Genomic DNA, 24,365 nt, shown 5'->3' on the forward strand with positions numbered 1-24,365 from the left:
TCCAGTCAGTGAACATGCCGTCGGGTCGTGCCCCAGCCAGGCTCTGCTATCAACAGCGAGTGCCCTTTAAGTCTTGGCTTGAGATCTACTGCCCCAGAGAGCTTGTACCTTTGTGTGCGGTAGTTTTTATTACAGTATTGGGCATGAGACCTACCTTCAAATATTTGGAGGGATCAAAGGACAGGGTTAGACTTCAGCAGTAAAGGAAAAATAACCACAACCCAACAACTACAGAACCATTAGGTTGATGCTACAGGGAGGAAGAAAAGACCTGGCAAAACATCTTGATTTACAGGATAATAAACTCTTTATAACCAGAGGTATGCAAGCTGAGGCCTTCTCACTGCCTACCAGGAATGCTGAGGAGGTAAGTCTTGCCTGGCCTAGGAAGCTGGGCTGCTGGGCTAGATGGTTGCCAAGGGTCCTTTTACTTCTAACAGATACACTGTACAGCGATGCAAGTACCCACATGCAAACCTGTCATTGTTTCGTGGCTGGGTGCCCTAACTCCCCCAAACTAAACTTCACAAGAACAGTTTCATTTTCTCACTTTTTCCTTTATTTCCCCCTGCCCCACCCCAGCTCTTAGCCTCGGGATATAAAGAATACTATCTCAAATGAATGTCCACCAAACACCGGGAGGCCATGAATGTCAAAGCAAATCTGAAGAGGAAGCAACCTGGCAATCGGGTATGGCTGAGAGCAGTGGCCACCAAGGCCAGTCTTCTGCTCTCCCTGATGTGCCCTCAGGGGTGGAGGGAGGGAAAGGAAAAGGAGAGTGAGCAGTGAAATCACCAGCGTCCTCCGTGGATTTTGAGAGTCAGGTCAGAAGATCCTGTACGAACTGCTCTGGTAAGAGAGGCCGGGTTGCGGGGGAGAAGAGGGATGATTAAAGGAGGTAGAGAGGCTTCAATGCGACTGAACCCTGACCCAGTTTCGAGCACACAGCCTATCCGCCTTTCCAGACCTTGCACGGTGGTACAGGGGCATCAAGTGGCCTCCTACAGCCCCGTGGGGGGTCCCAGGAAGCCGCGCTGTCAGAGCGGAGCTGCCACCAGGGGTGAGGGGGGCACACTCACTTGTTGCAGTGCTGTTTGAGGTGCTTCTTGTAGCCATCATCGTGCAAGACCACCTCGGGGTTGCAGGTGGCCAGCCAGTCTGCGTTCTTTAACTCTGGGAGCAGCAGCTGGTTCTTCGTTTTCTTCCCCTTCCTCCCTCTGGGGACTGGAGCGGACAACCCTGAGACAGAAAGGTACGGAACATGAGCCGAGACGGCTTAAACACAGCTGTCGGAACAGAGCTGGGCTAGGGTGGCAAAGAGGCAGCCGGGCTACGCACGGTGGCCCTGGACGACAGGCCCCACTCCTCTGTCCCCCAGGCAGGGATGGCGAGGAGACAGCCGGTCCCCTACTTAGTAACCCCCAGGACCATTCAGTCGGGCAGCAAGAATCTACCGAGTGTCCTGCAGGATCAAGAAAGGTGTAGCAGGGCTTCCCTGGTGGCGCAGTGGTTGAGAGTCCGCCTGCTGATGCAGGGGACGCGGGTTCGTGCCCCGGTCTGGGAAGATCCCACATGCTGCGGAGAGGCTGGGCCCGTGAGCCATGGCCGCTGAGCCTGAGCGTCTGGAGCCTGTGCTCCGCAGCGGGAGAGGCCACAACAGTGACAGGCCCGCGTACCGCAAAAAAACAAACAAAAAAAAAAAAACAAAAAAAGAAAGGTGTAGCAGAACCTGTGCCCGTGGGGACCTCACAGGCTAGCCGGGGAAAAGGAATGCTCGGTCTGAGACGTGAAGGTGAGCTGTGTCTCAGCACAGGGAAGGAGCAGCACAACGAAACGCACAGACAGAGGTGGAACTGAGGCAGGGCACGCTGTGCGAGTCCCCATATCAGAGAAGGAACCCCTGTGACACCCAGGTTAGTGGGCAGGGCCGGCACGTGGGGAACTTCAAGAGGGCAGACCTGCACTTAAACGAAACATCACAGCTAACACGGGATGATTCTGAGGGAGAATGCACATGGAAAACACCAGCATCCTTTCCCACAGGGAGCCTTCTGGAAATACACCTGAGGAAGCGATGTGCCCAAAGCACGGCAACATGGGCCCACATGGGAGGAGAGAGGGAACCACAGGGGTTTGCGCTTCTCGGCTACGGCCCGTGCCACCCCTCACCTGAGTGGTTCTGGAGGGTCTGGGCCTGCCCATCTTTGGTAGGCGTGATCAGTTCCCAAATGAAACTCTTGATCTTCTCGTCCCCCTTGTAGTGCTTGACACAGTACACCAGCAGGGCCCGGCAAATCATCTCCATGTCCTTCTCGTTCAGATGCCACTTGAATCGTCCATGGGTCAGAATGTCCTTCCACCGGCCCCAGCTGAGAGTGGAAATACAGAATGGTGTTAGAGGGCAGAAGGGCCACGCACGCCTTCAACACTGCAGGACAAACAGAAGCCAAGTGCTTCTCGGCCCCTGCTGGGCTTACTGATCACCCTGAGGGCTTTGTCCTGAAAGACCTTCGAGGATCGCATACTGTAGCACACCAAATGTCACTGAGGTGACCTGGACACTGGACACAGAGAGCTTCATACGGCCACTAGAATGTTAAGAAGGGAGGGATGAAAATATCTGGAGCGAGGAGTAAGTCTGGAATTAAAAGAGTCCAGGACTTCCCTGGTGGCACAGTGGTTAAGAATCCACCTGCCAATGCAGGGGACATGGGTTCAATCCCCGGTCCCGGAAGATCCCACATGCTGCGGAGCAACTAAACGCGTGCGCCACAACTACAGAGCCTGCGCTCTAGAGCCCGCAAGCCACAACTACTGAGCCCACGTGCCACACTACTGAAGTCCGTGCGCCTACAGCCCGCGCTCCACAACAAGAGAAGCCACCGCAATGAGAAGCCCGCGCACGGCAAGGAAGACCCAATGCAGCCAAAAACAAATAAAAATAAATAAATCTATAAAAAGAATTATTAAAAAACCCAACTGACTCCAGCTGCAGTATTTGAAAGCAATGGTGAGCTCCCAGAAGCTAAACCCTCTACTTCTACCAGAGCCAGAGCCCTGCATGAATCATGCCTTAACTCTAACATCTGCTACACTGATTCCTTATATGTCCTTGGGGGAAAGAGGCAGGAAATCAGTACCAGGCAGAGATCTGCCGCGACAAGCATATGAGAAAATCACGGCCCGCCCACAACATGGCAGCAGAGTGCAGTGACTGAGGGGGCTGCGGGCAGAAGGCACAGCTCCCTCTTCTGCCAACAGACCCTCCATCAGCCCAGACCCCAGAGGTGAGTGGAGAGACACACTGGACAAATCTCAGGGACTGAACCAAAGAGGGGAAAACAACAACAAGAACAAACAGGTGAAGCCAATACCCACCCAAAGATGAGCAGGTTCTTCTCCACCCGGAAGCACTCGGCTCGGAGGTAGCGTCTGGTTTTGTCATTGAGGCGCCTGGACCTCGTGGGCCTCTCATCAGAGTCACTGTCCAACTCTGAAAACTCCATGAGCTCATCCTCCTCAAAAGAGTTGTAGTGTTTGGTCTGCTTCCTCACGCGTGGGCGGTCAATCACTAAGCTTTCCTGGAAACAAGAGAGGACTGCTGGGGAGAAAGTCCCCTTCACTCTCCCTGCATCACAATGCAGATCCTGCTGCTGTTCCTCAGGACACATTTGGAAAAGAACCAGCCCCATCTCGTCCTCCAGCAGGAAAGCCTCTTCCCAGCACACCTGCCGTGTCCACGACAAGCAGAGGGGACACTCTGGGACTTGATGAAGTTGGTGTGTCCCTCCGCCCCCAGTGCCGGCCGCCCCCATCTGCTGGTTTTGCAGTCTAACAGGGGCCTGGGCAGGCGAGTCCCCCCAGCGCCAGAATGGCCTCCTGTTCTTGCCAAGAAGGATGGGAGTGGTGCACCCCAGCTGTTGTGCCTGGCATGCGGAGGCCGCCTGTGCTCTGGAGACAGGAGGAGTCAGAGAATTCCATCTGCTCAGCAACTTTTGGAAGACGAACACAAGTTACTGCCACTTCATTTGGCCTTCCACTGGTGCCACTAACCTTTTGTCTTTCATGGAAAAGATAACCTCTAGCTCAGGAAACTCACCCATTCTGGCGGCTCCCTTGGCCAAGACCATCACTTCTCTGGTCTCCATCACTTTATGCTTCTCGCCCCTCCCCCCATGCCTCTTCCCAAAGCTCAGCTAAGCTCCTGCCTACTGTCTCAGGGCAAGAGCTTTTTCTTCCCCCTCTTGCCCACTGTCCTGCACACAGAGTAACTCCCTGACTGTGACATTGTTAAACACTAGAAACAGGTTATTAAGGGGACTGCAGAATCCTCCTACCAGGAGAAAAGAGGTTGGATTAAGCAACCTCTGGCGATCCTACGGAAGAATAGTTAAGGCTGGACGCTGGTTACTGAATCAGCTAGATGTAAGCAGGGACAGTCTCCTGGGTCTGTGAGTCCATGAGAGTTCAACACTCACCCAAGAAGACAGGCAGAAAGTGATGTGTGCTCATCCCTGAGGAAGGTAACTGGGTCAGAGATGGAGGGAGGGGAAACTAACACGTATGGGCTGCCTCACATGGGCTGGGCAGCCACCTTCACAATGTTATCTCTAACTCTGCCAAGTGGGCGTCACCACCTCCTTTGTTCACATGTCTTTTTTCACTCTCTCAGTGAGGTCAGCTCCCTTGCCCAAAGACATACAGCTAGTCAGTGGCAGAGCCAGTATCCAAACTCTGGTTTTATTCCAAGGCCATTCTCTTTCTCATGTTCAGAAATAGGAAAATTCAAGATACTGAAAAGAATGGAGGTGAACCCAACAAACTTTTCTTCACCACGCTTTTTTCCTCTAATGTTCGTCAGAGGTAAAGTTCCTTGCATACGAAGTGTCGAAATAGAGGAAAACGGTCACATGCCAAGGATAGGATTTTGGCTTGGGTCAGAGGGCTGATCTTGACCTGTCTGGCCAGTTCCAGTTCTAATTGTTTTTATCGAATCTCCTGGACACCCAGCAGACTGTATGCCCCATTAGGTCACTTTAAAGATAACATTTCTCAAGCTCTATGTGCCAGGCATGTTTTAAGTGGGTTACATACAGCACCTTACTTAAGAACTAAGGCTTAGGAGTAAATAAGGATTTGAGCTGGTAGGAATTTACGGTCCCATAAGACACCAGTGAAATGTTCAATGAAATAAAATATTCTCAGTGCTGTACCTTCTCACTCTTTGCTTCAGTGTCCAGTTCAGCTATTTTAGCCCATTTCTGCCAAAAGTTTGGGTCATCTAAGGAAATATCCGTTCTGTTTCCTGAAGCCACAAAGCTAGCCTGTGAAGAAGAAAGAGCCAATAAACTATACTTGAACACCAATTGTAAAACACCTGTGTGATCTCAAATGCACCAGAGACTCAAGAATATTCTCCATCCGCATTCAAAATCAAAACCCCTAACAGAGCTGCCAAAATGAAAGTGAAAATCTTGAAGCTATTGTTTTAAAATTTTATTTTAAAGGTGGGGTGAGGATATTACAATTTCAACCTACAGGATCATTTTTTATAACTTAAACTTGGAAGCAGGAGGACAACCCCTGGGAGATGATGGCAACGTATGTCCAGTTGCCCGTGAAACGGCTGATTCTTAAAACTTCCCTGGATATAGATTTTCTTTCAGGTCACCAATCCCCAAGTTTCCACTCTGGGAAAGGCCCTGGCTGGGCCATATGAGGTGTACAGAGATGAGCTATGCCTCTAAAGCACAAAATGTCCCCGAAAAAGCCCTTCCCCCATAAGCCATCAAACAGGTGATTTGATCACACAGGTCATGAAGCTCACAGAACCTATGGCGAGAGAACCTGAGAGTGATCTAACAAGTGGTCTGGTTAGTTGAATTCTAAATCCAGCGACCTGACGGGCAGAGGAAAAAGGCACCTAGACTAGAAGCTGGGAATCTTGAATAAAATCTCTTGTCTCATGAAATGAACAAAATACGTGTTCACTGGAATTTCAACTCCCTGATCAAGAAGTGCTCTCCAAGGGACTCGGGATGACCATTCGAGGGTTTTGGAGCAGTCTCCGTGAATAGTGAAGGCGGCAAACTGCAAACCCAACTGTCTATCCTGCCCACGGAAGATCAGCTCCAAGGATTCAGCGTGATTTTTTTTCTAGCTTGTGACCCATTATTCAAAGCCTCTCTAAGAACCTGCATCTCCAGGGTGGCACACAGAACAGCTGTGTAGCCAGAGACCATTTCAACGGTTTGCATTTAGACAAATAGCAGCCGGGCTAATGAGGGTCAAAGAATAAAGACTTTTCTTTCCACTGCCACCCCACGTGGACTCTGCGGAGAGGGCCTTATACCTTGGCAAAAGTGGATCCTTTCCCTTCAGACTGGATGGTGATGGTGTGGGTTCTCCTCTGCAGAATCTGGTCTATGTCTTCTTCACAGAACTTGGAGCCTTCGTCTTCCTCATCCATTAAGGCACCATAAGCACCTTTCCGGAGCAAGTCCTCTACCTCCATTTTTGAAAGCTGCTGTACCTGGACAGGTCACCAAAGGCTACTCACAAAGTGGGAAATGCACAGGAGAAAAACAGCCTCAAATCTGACCTTCATGATTCAGTACCCAGTTCCTCCACTGACTGCACATGTCAGAAGACTAAAGACACAAGATTTAGAAAATGAAAACCCAGATAGACACTCAAGAGAATGATGGGGAGGGCAGGCAGACAATCCTCCAGGGAGCTCTGGAATAAAACCCAGCACACGACCCAGTGGCCCTAACATTCCTCAGGATGCTGGTTATTATCAAGTGTCACAAACCATTAAAACTATGCACCACTGAAGAGAATATATTTAATGTTTATTTTATGTTTCAGTTTGAGTCTGTATCTTTAAAAACCTCCAGATGTACCAAATGAGCTAAAGAATAATGAGTTATTCATTATTAAATAAATACAACAGTATTGGAAATGATGTCATTTCTTAACTAAAGAAAGGATCCCATGCCAAGTGTTATCTTCTCAACTGCTTGTTGAAAACAGGAAATGGGAGTTCAAAACACCCTTTCCTGGTTCTAATTAAGAATCTGGTTCTCTTTATATCAATCACAGGAGGGAATTCCATGACTCCCAGCACTGGTAACTTGAAGTATTAAACTCAGCAACATACGCATAGCTAAGAGGATGTAGAACATCTGGACTAAAGACAACTCAGAAGGGCCAGAGATTAAGGAGATATTCTGCTTTGTTTGCCTAGACTTTAATACAATTCAAGAATCTTAGCAGCAATTTTTATCCCCTCTAGAGGGGGAAAAGAAGATTGTATTAACTGCCATATTTCAAGCTGACCATTCATTCATTCATTTTTTCGTTGATCATCACGCACTGCATGTCTTTAACGTGCCAAGTACTGTTAGGGGTGCCGGGTGAGATAAAATAGCTCACCTTCAGGGAGCTCGAAGTCTGTAGCATGAGATAAAAAGCATGGTGATAATTTAGAGTTAAGTGTTAAGATCTACTGATTTCCAACAGGCAATGTGTAAAACTCTATTTACTGAAATGTTACTGCATGTTGGGCAATCCTACCACCCAACTGCTCCTACGGATTCCTTTACTCATCTATAAAATGCAGAGACCTGAACCTGAACTACCCTCTACTGCAGGGAATTACCCATTAAAGATGTGCGGCCTGGCTCAATTTAGTGAAAGGGAACCTTAAAACGGCTGTAGGAAGGAAGAATTCAGAGGCCCTGGGCCGCATGATAAGTTCTTCTCTAGGTTCGAAAGCAGGTACCGGCATACTCACCCCATTCGTGCTGCCCTTTCGGTTGATGTCCTGAAGGACAGCTTTGTCCAGACCCAGCTTCAGGCTGGCCTTGTCAAACATTTCCCGCTCGTAGGAGTTCCGTGTAATGAGGCGATACACCTTCACGGCTTTACTCTGGCCTATCCGGTGACATCGGGCCTGAGCCTGGGAAGGAAGGAGGGTCACACACATTGTGTCACCAGACAGAACGGAAGCAGCCCAAGGAACGGGGAAATGCTTATATTCCACGTGGGGCGAGTGGCTGGCTCTCACAGTTACGAGTCATGGGACTGATTCTGGAATAGAATTCACCCAAATGCCAGCTACCCCTTCAAGAGCACCCATTTCATTGCCCGTTATTTACTGAGTGACTGCTGTATGCTGGGACAAAGTGATGAGAAGGACCTGGCTTCCTACCCTCCCTAGCCTGTGGTCTGAGTGCAGGCACTCATTCCCAGGATGCTGTCTCGCTCTCTGGGGAAATGTCTCACCCAGAGCAAGCAGCACCACTTTTTAAGTTTTCTCATTTTAATACAGAAATTTTCATAGACGAAAGTAGAGAAAAGTATAAGGACCTCTTATGGTCAACTCTTGCTTCATCTCTGCTATGCCTCTACCCTCCAAGATTACTATGAAGCAAACCCTTGGCATCGTACTGATTCATCCTCACATGTTCCAATATGTATTTCTAAACGTAAGGACTCTAGGAAAATGTATTACCATCGCTATGCTTCAAAAAATTAATACTAAGTACTAACTATCTAGTGCTCCAATTTCCCTGCTCATCTCATAATATTTCTTTAAGTTTGATTGTTTGGATCAGGATCCCAGTAAAGCCCATGCACTGTAACTGGTTGATATATCTCTGCCTTTGATCTCTCCTTTTCTTCCAAATGCCAATTACTTGTTGAAGAGACCAGGTATCTGTCCTACAGTTTCTCACAGTCTATATTCTGCCGTCTGCACTTTGGCTGTGTCACTGAATGGATTCCTCCGTCCCCTTTATTTCCTCTAAACTGGAGTTATACCTTGAGACTTGATCAGGTTAAGATTTTACCTTTGGCAAGTGTAATCCATAGTTGGTGTATAAATTTCCATCAAAAGGTACATGATGTCTGGTTGTCTTTCTTTTGAATTGATGATCATTGCCTAGAGCCATGATTTCATTAGCGGTTACAATTCCCCTCAGCAATTTTTTGGTTACCCTGATGTACAGTTCATATAGGAGAGACAAGCTAAATGTCTGATTCTTTCTCTTTATTTAATCAGTTTCCAAATGAACACCCTCCAAAAGTGACTAATGAAGATTTTTATAATTAGTTTCTTAAGGAATACAATGCAAGTATGCATTTAAGTAATATCTGTGCTACTTTTTACTGCATTGCTGTTTTATTTTTTTTAAATAAAATTTATTTGTTTGTTTATTTATTTATTTATGGCTGCGTTGGGTCTTAGTTGCTGTGTGCAGGCTTTCTCTAGTTGCGGCGAGCGGGGCTACTCTTCATTGCAGTGTGCAGGCTTCTCATTGTGGTGGCTTCTCTTTGTTGCAGAGCACGGGCTCTAGGCACACAGGCTTCAGTAGTCGTGGCATGCAGGCTCAGTAGTTGTGGCTCTCGGGCTCTAGAGCACAGGCTCAGTAGCTGTGGCGCACGGGTTTAGTTGCTCCACGGCATGTGGTATCTTCCCAGACCAGGGCTCAAACCCATGTCTCCTGCATTGGCAGGTGGATTCTTAACCACTGCACAACCAGGGAAGTCCCAGTTTCTTAATGCTATTCAAATATGGCCTATGGAAAACTCCTCAAGTTGGCTCCTGAGTTCTTTTTTTTTGTGGTACGCGGGCCTCTCACTGTTGTGGCCTCTCCCGTTGTGGAGCGCAGGCTCAGCAGCCATGGCTCACGGGCCCAGCCGCTTCGCGGCATGTGGGATCTTCCTGGACTGGGGCACGAACCTGTGTCCCCTGCATCGGCAGGTGGACTCTCAACCACTGTGCCACCAGGGAAGCCTGCTCCTGAGTTCTTTTGACATGATTCAGTCAAATATGGAAAGGAGGAAAACTATAAAAAATTCTGGTATTATATTTGGAGGTGTCAGTATGAACTCACAGGGGTGTGTGTGTGCGTGTGTGTGTGTGTGTGTGTGTGTGTGTGTGTGAATATACACATAGATAAAGAAAAAGATATGGATATGTCTGTATTTATGTTTGTATGTTATATCAAAGACCAGCAGTATCTAACAGCTCCCTTGCTTTCTGGTATGACATGTTCCATGCTCCCATTATATATTTCCTGCCCAAACCTGGATTCAGCCGTTTTTTCAAGTAGTCCAAGAGCTTCTTTCAGTGGGAAGTGGCAGTAGAGACAACAGTCTGGATGCTCTAGGGATGCTCCCTGCCACTAGGTTGGTCATTGTTCCTGGGCCTACTCAGTGGGTAAAAGCAGAAGCGTTTGTGTGTGTGTAGTGTATACGATCATGGGCACACATAAGACAAATTACATCGTGAAATCATACTGATATTTTAATTCAAATTTGGGACTATGGGGTTTTAACTTCATTAGCTATACATCTGTATTGCTTTTTAACCATGTTGAAAAGCTCAGTTCTTAACCATGCCAATATCATTACTCATCTGATTTATCCCGCAAATACAGGAAATATCAGAAAAACAGTATCATCATGATCACCACCGAAACATAACTACTGAAAACAATGTAAGGTTTACTGCCCTCCCACCCTGGGATATATCCCACCAAGAATGTACGAACTCCAGTGTTTTAAATTTTAAATACACACTGGGGCTTCCCTGGTGGCAAAGTGGATAAGAATCTGCCTGCCAATGCAGGAGACACAGGTTCGATCCCTGGTCCGGGAAGATCCCACATGCTGCGGAGCAACTAAGCCCGTGCAACACAACTACTGAGCCTGCGCTCTAGAGCCTGTGAGCCACAACTACTGAAGCCCGTGTGCTTAGAGCCCGTGCACCGCAATGAAGAGAAGCCCCCGCTCGCCACAACTAGAGAAAGCCCGTGCACAGCAACTAAGACCCAACACAGCCAAAAATAAATAAATTTATTAAAAAAATAAAAAATAAATACACACTGGCAGATAAGTTTCTTTTTCACAGTGGCAGGATCAGCAATTCTAGCACACTTTCTGTGTAATCTAGGATTGAGCAAATGTGTAAATATACTGAGGGTAACAGGAGCCAGGGTTTTCACTGCTGAGGAAAGAAGTTACAAATATGGAAAGAAGAAAAACTAGAACAACTCTGTGGCATTAGAATGGATTTGGAGGTATCAGTATTAACTCATGGTTAGATGTGCACGTATGTGTATAAAACCACACGAAGACATGAATGCGTGTGCATGTTTATGTAGACACATGCATGTATATACACATATACATATGAATGCATGTTATGTATATATATTCCCTGTGTGTGTATGTATGTAGTCTAGCTGTGTCCACTGAGAGGGCCTAGAAGAAATGGCATCCCAGTAGCAAAGAACATAACGAACCCTCAGATCTTGGTTTCTAAACTCCATTCTCCATAACAAGAGAGAACAAGGCATGTTAGAGAAATGATTAATTCCAGGGCCAGGGTAGTCAAAGTACAGGATGAGCCTGAAACATGTAAGGAAGTACTCAAAGAATGATGGAGACGCATCAAAATAACACCTGAAACCTAAGAGGCTTCCGCTGGTTAGGTCCAGGACTATCTGAACATCAAAATAAATACCGTATGGAGTATAACCCACTGAATAAAAGAAGAACCCATGAGTACATACTGACATAAATACACTAATGGGAGAAAAGGGAAAACTCTTCCTCAGAGTAGAAAGTAACTAAAAAATGTAGAATGACTGCTAGAAAATCACCACTTTGCAACCGTAACAGTCACGACTGATCCAGGCAAAAATAATCAAAGGAAACTAAAACCAGTGGGTGAAACTTTGATGAGGAACAGGATATTTACATAGTCTCAAAGCTTCTCTCCAAAGCTACTTAGTAATTTCAAAGGGAAAAATAGCAACTTTATAGTAGAGAAATCCGGCAGATGCCACTAACTAAGCTCAAAGTACTTATTATCAACAAATGGACATCATGTTCCTCTCAACATGACACACTGAGAAGACATATCACTTCGAGGTATCACTAAACCTGAACTCAATCCTGAGGAAACACAGACACAAAATAAGGGCCTATCTATAAAATATCTAGCCTGTACCCTTCAAAGACATCAAGGTCGTGAAAGGAAAAGAAAGATCAAGGCACTGACCCATTAAAGGAGACGTGAGAACTAAACGAAGTGGGTGATCCTAGTTTGGATCCTGGGGGAATAACAACTATAAAGAATGTTGAAAGAAATGATAAAATTTGAATATGGACTATGGATTAGAGATACTATTCTCATTTCTTTATTCTGAGAACTGAACCCTGGTTATATAAGAGAATGTCCTTGCACTTAGGAAACACACACTAAAGCACTCAGGGGACAACTTACTCTCAGATGGTTCAGACAAAAAGTGGTGTGTGTGTGCGTGCACACATGTGTGTAGGTCTCTGTATGTACTCAGAGAGACAGTAGAGAGTTAGGGCAGAAATGATAAAGTAAATGAGGCAAAATGTTAGCAGTTGGTGAATCTGGATAAAGGGTATATTGGAGTTGCAAACTGAAATTATAACACAATGAAGATACTGAAAAATGAAATACAAACATTTGAGCATAACTCTTGGGGTTATGCTGTCCACATCATATAGAGCTAGGTTCAACTGTTTCATTTCGCTTTTGAATTTTGGGGATTGATTTTTCCCACATTAATTTAACCACAATGAAGGGGGTGGGAAAGAAAAAAACTAAACCAAGTAACCTTGGAAATTGGTATTTTGATTATATACTTTAAGACCAATGACCTAAAAAACACTTTAGTCCAATATTACGCACAAGTAAATTTTTTTGTAGAATATGGGTTAGTAATTCTGAAACTACTTTAGGCATATACGAAGATTGAACAAATGAGTAAAGATGTACTGTGTTATGACAATGAGACCAGGCTTCTCACAGCCAGAGAAAGGAGTTACGAATTCGGAAGAGTGCAGAAGGCTAGAAGGAATCCTGTGATGTTGGACTGGAATCAGAAATCTCACTACAGATGGACAGACAGGGAATGAATACAGAGGTGTGGTACCAGTGCTCGTGTCAGTACGCACATCTGTTATTTCCTAGCTCTGTCTGCTCAGAGTCTAGAACCAGTAACACTCCGGTGGCAATGGGCACACCTAGTAGCCAGACCTTGGTTTCTAAATGCCATTCTCAACTAAAAGGAACCAGGGAGCCTTGGAGGAACAGTCAGTTCCATGGATATGGCACGAAAAATGTAACATGAACCCGAGTGTCTTGTGGTGCCAGAAAATAAGAAGTGCTCACAAACTGACAGGAGCATGTCTAAAGGACAGAGGAGCCAACCTGAAGGGCCTCCTAATGGCCAAATCCGAACGTCAAAATAAACAATGCGAGTAGTGGATTATAACCTATAACGTAAAATAGATATCCAGGAATCCATACCAATACCAATACATAAAGAAACGGGGGACAAAGGACAGCTGTTCTTTACAGTAGGATTCCAATTCCTACTGTAGAAGGAATGACTGAAATAGAAAATTACCGTTTGCCAAACACCATCGTAATAATTACTGAAGGCAAGAGCCACTGATGAATGCTAAAATTAACAGGCAAAAGTATGATAGGAAACAGGATATTTATAGCATCTCAAAATATCTCCTCCCAACATACTGACTACGTTTCAAGATAAAAATAGTAACTTTACAGTGGAGAGACCTGGCAGACACCACCTCAACCAAGTAATCAAGGTTAACAACACAAGTAATAGGACATATCAACATCATGTACCCCCTGAGAAGGATATAACATCACTTCTATGATATTCTTGCCAAAAATACATAACCTCAAATCTGGTCATGAGAGAAACATCAGGCAAACACAAAGTGAGAAACAATTCTACAAAGCAGCTGGTCAGTATCCTTCCAAAGTGTCAAGGTCACGAAAGCTAAGGAAAGACAGGAGATGTCACAGATTGGAGGCGGCTAAGGAGTTCTAACTTCTAAAGGAGATGTGAAATCCTGAATTGGATCCCAGACCAGAAAAAAGAACACCGATAGAAAAATGAAGGAATTTGAACAGGGTCTGCAGATCAGAGCACTGTACTGATGTTAATTTCCTGGTTCGATAATTACACTACGGTTATACAGAGTGTTAACATTAAGGGAAGCGGGGCAAAGGATCCTAGAACTCTGCACTAGTTTGCACCTTTTTTAAAGTTTAAAATGATTTCAGAATAAAAAGTTCTTAAAGATTTTGTTTTATAACGCTATAAAATACTTCGGATGGTTCCACAGTCAAATACACAAAAAGGCATATTCAGAAAAACTAGTTTCTATTCGTCACTTCCCTGTTCCCTCACCGCCTCCCCCCAGGAGGTAACCATTTAAAATCTTTCCATGGCGGGGAGACATGACAGACAGACAGGCAGATAGACAGCCTTTTTAGATAAATGCTAGCACACTATACATACTTTTTCCACCTTATTTTTTTTTCACCCAACAATATATCCAGATGACTCCATAGCGGTATGTAGAGATATTCCTCATTCTTTTATCAAAGCTGAACATACTGTTTTAGGCAGTAAGTCTCCTACTGATGGACAACTAAGTTCTTTTGTTTTTGGCTATTACAACTAGTTGCCACACCTTCTTTTACTATCTTTAGTGACTGTAAATCTTCATTATTAGGAGAAAATCTGATGGATAGCTCTGGTAAATAAAGGAAGTGATCAAGGTAAATAATATGGTTTGTGGAAACTATAAGGCAGTAATAATATGTGCTCATTAAGTACTGACACTGATTTTCTTTGTTTTGGCTTACCTGGTGTTAGAGCAAATTACAAGAGGGAGCTTAAGAAATATTCTGAGCAAAGGTCTAATAGAGGAGAGCTACAGACATCACTAATTTATTACCTTCTTGGAATCCATATCCCCATTTGTCCTCAATACCAGAACCCTGACTCTTATAGAAGGGCAGCGATGTATTCAACTGAAACCATTTCCAGCCTCCCAGGGCTGGCGAGGTAATACAGTTCTGGACAATGAGACGTAACAGCAGTCTATCAGGGATATCTGGAAAAGTTCTGCTCTCTTGAAAAAAGTGTCACACCTTCCTTCCTTATTTTTCCTACCTGGGGTTTGAAGTATCCATCTTGGAAGCAAGAGCGTGTGAACCACACTCACTGAGGATGGTGGAGCAGAGAGACAGAAGGGACCTGGACTCTCATGTCACCATGAAGCCACCTCACTAGTCCTGGGATACCCATGTCTGGAAAACAAACCTCTGCTGGGGCTGGGGGTGGGCAGGGGGCACTGTCACGAGCAGCAAGATGGTACCAGGAGATAAACACATTCTCTACCAAGATGACTTACCTGAAGGATAGCAGGATGAGTCCTGCCACATTTAAGAGACTTGCCATTTGACAGTCAAATCTCATATATTCCTTATTTTCCTTTTCAGAACTCACACACACAAAAATGTGGTAAAGAGAAACATTGAGAACTAAGTCAACAACTGAGGTGAAGCGCAAACAAAACACACCAGCAAACGTATAAACATAGAACCCTTGGAGCTAGACCACCAGTAGGAGGCAGTGGTGCTACCCCTTGCCCCCGCTGCCCTCCACCCCAGGGGAAATTACAGAGCTCCAATGCTCTCCTTCATGATTTGTAGGCACCTAGTTCGTTCTGTCCTTTTTAACACATTTGAGGTGAACAAAAGCCTACAAGAAACAAGTAGTCAGGTTCAGAAAAATTTTAAACAGACACAGATCCCAATGACTGTGATGGGTAGAAAGGCGGAGTCTCCAAACAGTGACAGATTTCCAACTGATTCAATTCACTGTTGTCAGGTGCAAGTCCAGAACCTTACACCACGTCTCTACAATCACGTGAAAATTAAATAGCTAGTACAAAGAACCACACATAATGTTGATTCCTCTCTTGATCCTTATATTACTCTTTCAAATTATTAGTTCTATTACATTTTAAAGGTACATTTTCTTTAATACTTTGAAATACTGTTTGTACCTGAATGAAAATCTACATCATCAGAGAGGTTAAAAAAAATCACCTATAGTCCCACAAGAACCCAGCCACGTCTAGCATGCTGGGACACTTCCCCAGTTCATTTTCTACACATGAGTATTTTATTTCACGTCCAGCAATTTTACATTTCTCCTGGCACACAGGAAGTCTGTATCCGCTGGCCACCTACTCATCAGAAGAGGAATCAGGGGCTCTCAGTGCAGTATGGATCAGCGGGCACCGACTGGGAAGCTGCCCTCCCTCAACTATCTCCTTTGCAGGCCCACTTTGGAATCTGAAATTTCCAGCTCCAGATCCATCCTTTGGGGAGAGGTATCAACCCCTCTGACAATGTAAACATCTCTGGAAAAGACCGCCGATACCTGCTCATTGCACTGTTATTTCCACTGCGTGGTTCAAAAGCCCTGAGCACTTTTCTTTCCCCAGGGCCTGGCCTGGTGTGTAGGGCTCAATAAATGTGTCATAAGTCAGTCAAGACCTGGCTGAGAATAGGAAGCAAGGAGAGGCAAGTTAACGACATGGGAAAAGGGAGCTTTTGGGCAGCAGAAAAAAGGAGCAGGGAGTGAGAAAGAGAGGACACTGAAAAAAGAGGCAGGAGAGTACTTAAAAGAAACTTGACTCACTTTATTTGGGACTGACACTGTACCGTAAGCACCTGTCCCACCTGCTTCAGGTGCACCACCGACGCTCACCCCACTCTAAGTCGTCACACTTCTTGTTCCCTCTGTCTGGAACATTCTTCCTACTGATTTTATAACTTAAGATCCCCACCCCCATCATTTAGGTCTCTGCTCAGATGTCACCTTTTTGAAGAAGCCTTCCTACACCACCCTCTACATCAGGGCGTCCAATCCCCATTATTCTTATCCTGTTTCATTTCTTCGTAATAAGTATCGCTATCTGGGACTATCTTACTTATTTTTCCTTGTTTTTTGCCTGTCTGCTCCACTAAAATGAAAGCTCCATGAGAGCACACACCATGGGTCTCGGTCACTGCTGTGTCTCCAACACTTTAAACGGTGCCCGGCACATTCCAGTGTTCAACAAACATAACAAACATTCACTGAACGCCTGGACCATGTAATGAAGCACTCACAAAGCCTTACTTTCTCCTAGCGAGGAAAAGTAAACTCAATAGAGTTTAGACGTCCAAGTGCAGGCATACATTCTACCAAGCAAGAGGCGGTGCCAGCAATGATGGCGGCAGAGGAAGTGGCAAAGGGAACCAGCACCTCTCCTTTCCTGGAGCGGAGTGTCAAGCCCCTGGCTCCTCAGGCTGGATTCCCTCCTCCCTTCCACAACTCTCGGCACAGGCAGGAGCTGCATTACCCTGTGGTTGTGCTCTCGGCTAGGACACCTGCGCCCAGGCTTCCTGAGTTCTCCCTTCGGGGACAACCTTATCCACAGGAAGGACGGGACCTGTGCCGTGCTACCACTGTCACCTTGTGGCCTCTGCAAGGGTGGCACGGTACCTTGCTTTCCCCACAGGCCCACTCAGCCCTCAGAGCTGGCAGCAGTGAGAAGAGGTAAAGAGAAGAAGTAAAGAAACCAGTTTTTCACTGCTCTTTTCCCTTCTCAGGCTACGGTAAGCACCCTTTGCCATTTTTTGAACTCAGGGGTTACAGGTGCCATAGAAAACCTACACAAAACCTGCTGCAGCTGACGTACCAGGACTGAAGCACAGCCGTCCCTCCTGGGGGAAGGCACAGCTTGATTTTTCACACACACTGATGCTAACACAGACGTGTTCAAGGTTTGAGAGAGGATGGGGCATTTACTTGATCCTCTAGATAAGACCTCCCTAATAAAGGGACCTAAAAATTGATTTACTAGAACCTACTGTCCTGGAAGCTAAGGACCCTGTGCCTTCACTTGTCTGGAAAGGGGAGCAGAAGGATTTGGGAAGGGCTGATGGAGTAGACACGAGAGCAGGAGCCCTAGTTCTCTGTCCTCGTATTCCGGGAGGGAATGTCGGCTCCCAGGTAGGAACACAACAGTCTCTTTCGCCTCCTTCCTCTCTACTCCAAAGGAATGACTGATCTCATCAGTGAAACGGGAGATCCGGTCCGAGCTCCTATAGACTCACCACCCCCCATCCCCTGCGGAGGGCAGAGTCCCCCCTCTGTCACTGCAGGCTTCCGCGGACAGCCTCTGCTCTGCAGGTGGCTGCCAGCAGTTCTCAGTGGGCAAGGTTAACTGTGGGAAGAGGGTGCACGAGTGCAGGAGTCCTCGGAAGTCTAAGTCTGGCTACAGGTCAAGCTACACCATCTACTGCACCATCACAATTTATTAAAGCTGATGCTTTGATCCTTTGCACTCCTGGGTCTATTTCTTAACTGGTTCTTTTGGAGGCAAAAGGGAGAGAAATACAATTTACTGGACTCCTCAGACTCTAATGAGACCAAAGGAAACAGGATGACATCCAATGTCCTCTGATTTATGAACACCTAGGTTTTAAAAACATACATATTTCTCTAGCAAGTCTTAAGCCTCTAATTCTACCCCCAAAGCACAGGAGACCCCAGCAAAAAGACCAGAAGGCTGAATGAATGAACTTTTAATAATAACAAAAAAGCACCAGAAAAGGTAACTCTGCTCTTTGACTTCTAGCTGAGTTTTCAGACAGTGCAGCTCTGTTCCACAGCCATGGAAGCTGGCTTGTCTGCAGGCCTGCCTCAGGGACTTGGCTGAGCCCAGCCTCCCCCTAAGCGGGTTGGCTTCCCTATCAAGGCTCGGAGGGGGTCTGCCTAGGGGTCAAGAAGCAGTGTCCCGGCACTGTCACTGCTTCCCCATGTTGTCCCGACTCCGGATAAGCACGGACTGCACCACATCTGTCCAGGCTGTTTGAGACCAGAGTGAACACTTACATGTTCTACCATCTGAACTCGACCTCCGGAGCTATGCTAAAATTCCACTAGGGTAGAGGGTAAGACCACGCTCATAATGGGACTCTCTTTTCGTGGCCCTGATGTTTATATCAGGTAGCATGTGCTTCAATCCACTCACAGATGAATGTTCTATGCCAAGCCCATTTCTAAAGGAAATACGATCATCTTATATCAGAGGAGGAATTGTGGTTCTTCAATAACCATGAAGAACTAAAGATGACTGAAAGCTTTCACTCATTTACAAAAAGTATCAGAATACGTGTATATGTGTGAACGACTGACCTAACTTCCGAGCAAGGACAGCACCAGGGAGCCGCCTGGTTGAGTGTTCTGCTCCGTTAGGGATAGGAATGCATTTCGCTGATTTTCACAGCTGATTCAGCTGCAGTCCTGTGAACCACACGATGGTCTCAGCACCCTGCTCTCCAGACTCTGCCTTCTACATCACATTCACAGCACGTGGGTGAAGGGCAAATGCCAGGGAGAGTGTGCTGAGTGCGCACCATTCGGGGGGTAGTCTCCAGCTCTCGTGCTCTCCTCCCCATGCCAAGCAAGCCGAGAACCTAGCTCCGTCTCTGGGGGCAACTCAGAACAGCCCACCAACCCCACTCCCCAATAACCACAGACCCAATTCCCTGCCCGAAAATTACTCTATTCTTGCCAATTCTTTCATTCCTACCTAGTCTGGTCAGACATCTCAAAAATAAAGGAGGGTTTCCTCTTGGTTACCAAGCTGTGAATAAAAATAACCAAAAAAGCAGCCAGTCTGGAAGACCACAAGTTGAGGAATTCTAACTCTAACGTGGACCCGGGGCTGTTCATTGACACCGTCACTCATTTACCTTCTGCTATGTTCTTCCACAAGTGTTCTCCACTCCTAAGTCGCCCGAATGTTCACGGTCTTTGTTTCTCCACTGAGGTTGAGTGTTAGAAGTTCAGAAACTGACCTGGCATACAGAACTCTCACACTATCCAATTTCAGTTTGGACTTTACTGCTATTCCTTTATTCATCTCCTGCTACTCCCCCAGCAGGGGCCATTAAAAACGGCCATTCCAAAGTTGCTCCCTTCTCCCCAGACCCTAATTCTGGACAGCGCCACCCACCCCATCTGGCTGGTACACAGACAAATCAATCACCTTAGAGGACTTTACCTTGTCCTTCAGGCCTGGACATTCTCGTTCTTGCTTTTTCCATTTCTCGGCATTTCACCTTCAATGTCTAGACTTCACTAGGTGGAGCACGATGACTGCAAAATCTCTGCCTCTGACAATGACCTGTCTCTAAACGCCAGCCCTACGCTTCCAGTTTCTCTCCTGAAAGTCCTTCAGGCGTGCCCAGCTAACATGGCCTCCAAATGGCCACCCGTTTCTCATACCGTCACTGGCCCAGGTTCCGAGCCTCACAGTCAGGTGAGCGCTGCAAAGGAGCACAGAACTTTACAGGGGTCAAGAACTTACTACCTAAGGAACCATCTGTCTCAGGGCTGGCAAACATCTTCTATAATAGTAAATATTTTAGACGTTGTGGGCTATGAGGTCTCTGTTGCAATACTCAACCCTGCCACTGTAACATGAAAGCACCCAGAGATAACAGGTATACAAACGGGTGTGGTTATATCCCAATGAGACTATTTTAAAAGCAGGCGGCTAGCCCGCCGGCAATAGTTTCCCACCCCCGATCTACATCACTATCCTAATTAGGTTCTTGCTGGTGACCTGATCAAACAGTTCCTACTGATTAGTATCACTTTGGCATTGACTATGTTAACTCCTTTAAAATTCGTCATATCTAGCAAGTCATCTTTGACCGAAATATCCCGTCACCAGCAGAAAGGCCTGATGGTGAGCTGGTCATAGCCATTCATGTTTGAAGCTGGATGTTGAACACAGTGCCCCAGAATTTGTTTTACGATGATTTTTTTCCTGCGTTTTACCCAGCTGTCACCAACATAATAATTTAGAGCACCGGTTTTTCAACTAGTAGATTGTTTTCTTCAAACAAAATGTTATTTTGAAACTCGTTAAATGAAAAAGACAAAGCAGAATGACTCTGTGTGACATGGTAGGTAGAGAAGAAGCCCGGATACCCATCACCTTAGCTCCTTTTCTCTGCATCCCTTCCCGGTAGTATCCCCTAGGGCACCTCCTCAGTTTTGTGAAACAGCAGCCTTCAAACTTCTCTTATCAACCACCTGTATCATGAAAAAGGTTTTGCGGTCCCCACCACTCTCTGAGCCACACACTCACACTCTGAGCAGCAGCAGATGTCCCAAGATCCAATACGCACTCAGGATGAAGTTTGTTGTTAATGATAATGGATGTAAAACTGTCATCTAAAACAGCCTTCTTGACAAGTCAGAATCTTTTGGACTGACTTATTGTGCAATCTGGCTAGAACGTCATTGCTTTTACTTTCACACGGGGTTGATGAGGAATTCTGAACCAGAAGTGTTAGCTCTGTCATTGGCTTGTTTACACTTGCTTTTAAAATGTATTAGCTCCAATCTCTGCCATAATCTTTTTAAGCCGCCATTATTCAGTTTGGTTGAAACGAGCAAATTTAATCTGCAAATACCCTAACTGGGCCCACATCACCCTACTGTGCTGCAGTCACTGGAGCAAATGAGCTACTGGGGGGCCTCAGTCACCCCGACACACCAGGGGAGTTTCCTAGCCCTCTGGGTCATCTCATGTACTGTATACGACATGTGACCGCCGAACAAACAAAGTGAGTGAAAACGCCAGAAGCAATCCGTATGTCAAGAACTAGACAATTAGGCAAGCTTCGTATCTTTCTTTACGTCTGATGATAAATAGTAGTTCCAATCTACATTTGGAGGCTACCACTGTGATATACCATTTGATTTGTAGTAAAAGGAAAGAACCACTTGGATTCGTGGGAAGGGTCGACATTTACTTTTTATTCAATTGTACCCTGACCGAGGCCCTAAGCCTGCCATCGGGCCGAAGCCATAGCAATAGCATGGAGCATGGCAGACACTCTCTATAGCTAAGCCGGGCCCTGTCATGATGTTCTTGGATTCAGGGACAGCTAAGGCAAACAGCAATCATCCTAACGGTTACCTGCAAGTCATTTTGTGGGTTCCAGTCTGAATCAAATATGATGCAGGTATCGGCAGCTGTGAGATTGATCCCCAGGCCTCCCGCTCGGGTGCACAGAAGAAAGACAAAGCGGTCTGAGTCTGGCTTACAGAACCGGTCGATGGCTGCCTGGCGCAGGTTTCCCCGTACTCGCCCATCAATTCGCTCATAGGTGTATCTGAGGGGACCCAAACGAACGAAAGCCCAGGTGTTAATCATGACTTCAGTGGAGAACAAGAAACAACGCAGGAAGCTGTTGACTAACGGCCTTAAACCCGTCACTTCTAAATATGGACCTAATGTCAGAGGTCTAAAAGGAATCCCCCCTCTACATATGCAGCAGGGCAGACACCTAAAACTGCACTGCAATATGTCCCCCTCTCTCAAAACAAACGAAAACCAAATCAAAACAAAAAACCAGCCAAACTACGGAGGACTAGAGGAACTGTAAACATAAAATATCAATCCCACTGCCCAGGCAAACTTACTCTCACGTGTTTCCCAATTTTCTTGCACCGAATCTAATCAGAAGACCAGGAAAAGCAAATAAAAGCCTCAACCATCTACTTTCAGTAGAACTCGTAAAACGGAATCAGAGCTCGAATCAGGCTCCATCTGCTTTTGGATGGACTGAAAATGGGAAGCAGACTGGAGGGACAGGCAGTCTTTTTATGTCTGGGTTGGTCATTTCTATCCTAACAGTTCCTCAAAGCTTCAGAGGTAGAAAGCAAAACCTCCAGGTTTGTAGCTGAAACCAAGGTCTTCTGGGCAGCATATTGCCAAGCAAGTAGGAAGAAATCACGGGAAAGGTTTCTGAGCTGTGTCAGGTTGGAAAGAAGCCAGGAGAATTTTTAGAGGAAAATAAAGTGAGGAAGCAAAGCTGAATATCATTAAGAAGGCATATACCTGTGTAGAAAGTTAAGAATTAAGGGTGGAAAGAATGGTGAGGAGAAGGTAAAAGGAAAGAGAGTAGGAAATTAAACTGCTATGGGAGCCTATTAGCATCTGTCCATCCAATTAGAAAACAAAGAAGGTTTGTTTATGATGGAGATCATGTAATCAGCACAGAATTAAAACATAGTACCAATCTGGATAGCTGCTTAGTCTTATTTATTTCTTATTTACCCCTTGACAATGAACAAATTAATATGGGGATGCCACCCTGGGCCCAATTTTGACCAACAAGCAAGAACTGGTTGGTAAAGTATATGTAATAGGAACCATGTGAGAAAAGGATGACATCCTAGACCCCAGGATAGTCAAGAACATGAATCCTGACAAAAACCTTCTCAGCAGCCCAGAATCTGGGAAATCAGATCTCTAAAAATTCAGATAAACAATTGGTAAGAGACTAAGGATAGATCCTCTAGGGGTAGATGACACTGGCGGGGAGTGGCTCTAAATAACTAAATTGGGCAACATAATCCTGACTTCCTTGAGTAAAAGGAAAATCCACGTGAGAAATCACCCAAGGAAATACAGGTAGAGAAAGCAGACCAATTCAGGCTCAGAAGGGACACGTACAAAGCAAAGACCCAAGTCCAAAAAGACTGTCTTCTTTTTACAAAGCTAGAGTGCAGCCATATCTGGAATTGCAGGTGCAGATTTTTCCTTTCTTCTTCTTTTTTAATGCAATAAACTTAAGAATAATACATGAGACTACAGTAGCAAATAAAAGCAGTGGTGGTTACAGGATTGTCATGAAGGCAGACTAAGAAGATTTTGTCCTAAGCTAAAAGCTAAGGGTCATAGGTTGAATTCTATACAACTATGAAGCAGTCAGATAAAATTATCATCTTTATTAATACCAGCCACAGCAACAATATTAGCAGTAAGCTCCTAAGTGCCAGGCTCTGTGCCAGGCACTGCGATATGTGATACATGCTTTATATGCATCATCACATTTACTTCTGGCAATAATCCTGTGAGGTAGTTCCCTATTTTACACTTGAGAAAACACCAAGAACAAAAACCACCACCACCACCACCACCAGCCTCACAAGCGAAATAACTTGCTTAGTCACCTAGCTGGTAAGTGAGATCCATTTGACTCAAAAGTCCACACTCTTAACCAGTTTGCTGTACGGCCTTCACATGGTACCCTATATTTCAATGCAGTAGGGAGATTTCCCTAAAAACTTAAAAGAGAAAAATAAAGGTAAGTAAGAGACTCTGGTGAACTTAGAAGACCTGTAACTCTATCGGAAGGTTAAGAAGAGAAACTACAGATATCCAAAATGACTGCGATGAATCAATGCACCTAGGAACTGAACCGAGTTACTCGTACGTTTGGCCACGTATGTGATGCAGTGGAAGAGGCACAGGATTTGGAGTCATAAGACAGGGTTCAGATTCAATTAAATGATAGCTGCCACTACCCCACCATCACACATGTGAAGAATTAGTGC

At 45.7% G+C, this 24,365-nt stretch overlaps 1 protein-coding gene across 1 annotated transcript in view; it reads right to left on the reverse strand.

Moving 5' to 3' along the window:
- Nucleotides 1–24,365, reverse strand: part of CHD6 (chromodomain helicase DNA binding protein 6) — a 209,977-nt gene that overhangs the window by 46,273 nt on the left and 139,339 nt on the right. The window contains exons 17-23 of the mRNA XM_065892557.1: nucleotides 21,940–22,135; nucleotides 7,799–7,963; nucleotides 6,353–6,532; nucleotides 5,214–5,324; nucleotides 3,379–3,581; nucleotides 2,170–2,369; nucleotides 1,080–1,239 (exon numbers count right to left, since the gene is read on the reverse strand). Coding sequence (XP_065748629.1) covers nucleotides 1,080–1,239; nucleotides 2,170–2,369; nucleotides 3,379–3,581; nucleotides 5,214–5,324; nucleotides 6,353–6,532; nucleotides 7,799–7,963; nucleotides 21,940–22,135 — 1,215 coding nt within the window. The remainder of the gene's footprint in view (nucleotides 1–1,079; nucleotides 1,240–2,169; nucleotides 2,370–3,378; nucleotides 3,582–5,213; nucleotides 5,325–6,352; nucleotides 6,533–7,798; nucleotides 7,964–21,939; nucleotides 22,136–24,365) is intronic.

This window comes from Phocoena phocoena, chromosome 15, assembly GCF_963924675.1.
Source record: "Phocoena phocoena chromosome 15, mPhoPho1.1, whole genome shotgun sequence".
Classification (NCBI taxonomy): Eukaryota; Metazoa; Chordata; class Mammalia; order Artiodactyla; family Phocoenidae; genus Phocoena; species Phocoena phocoena.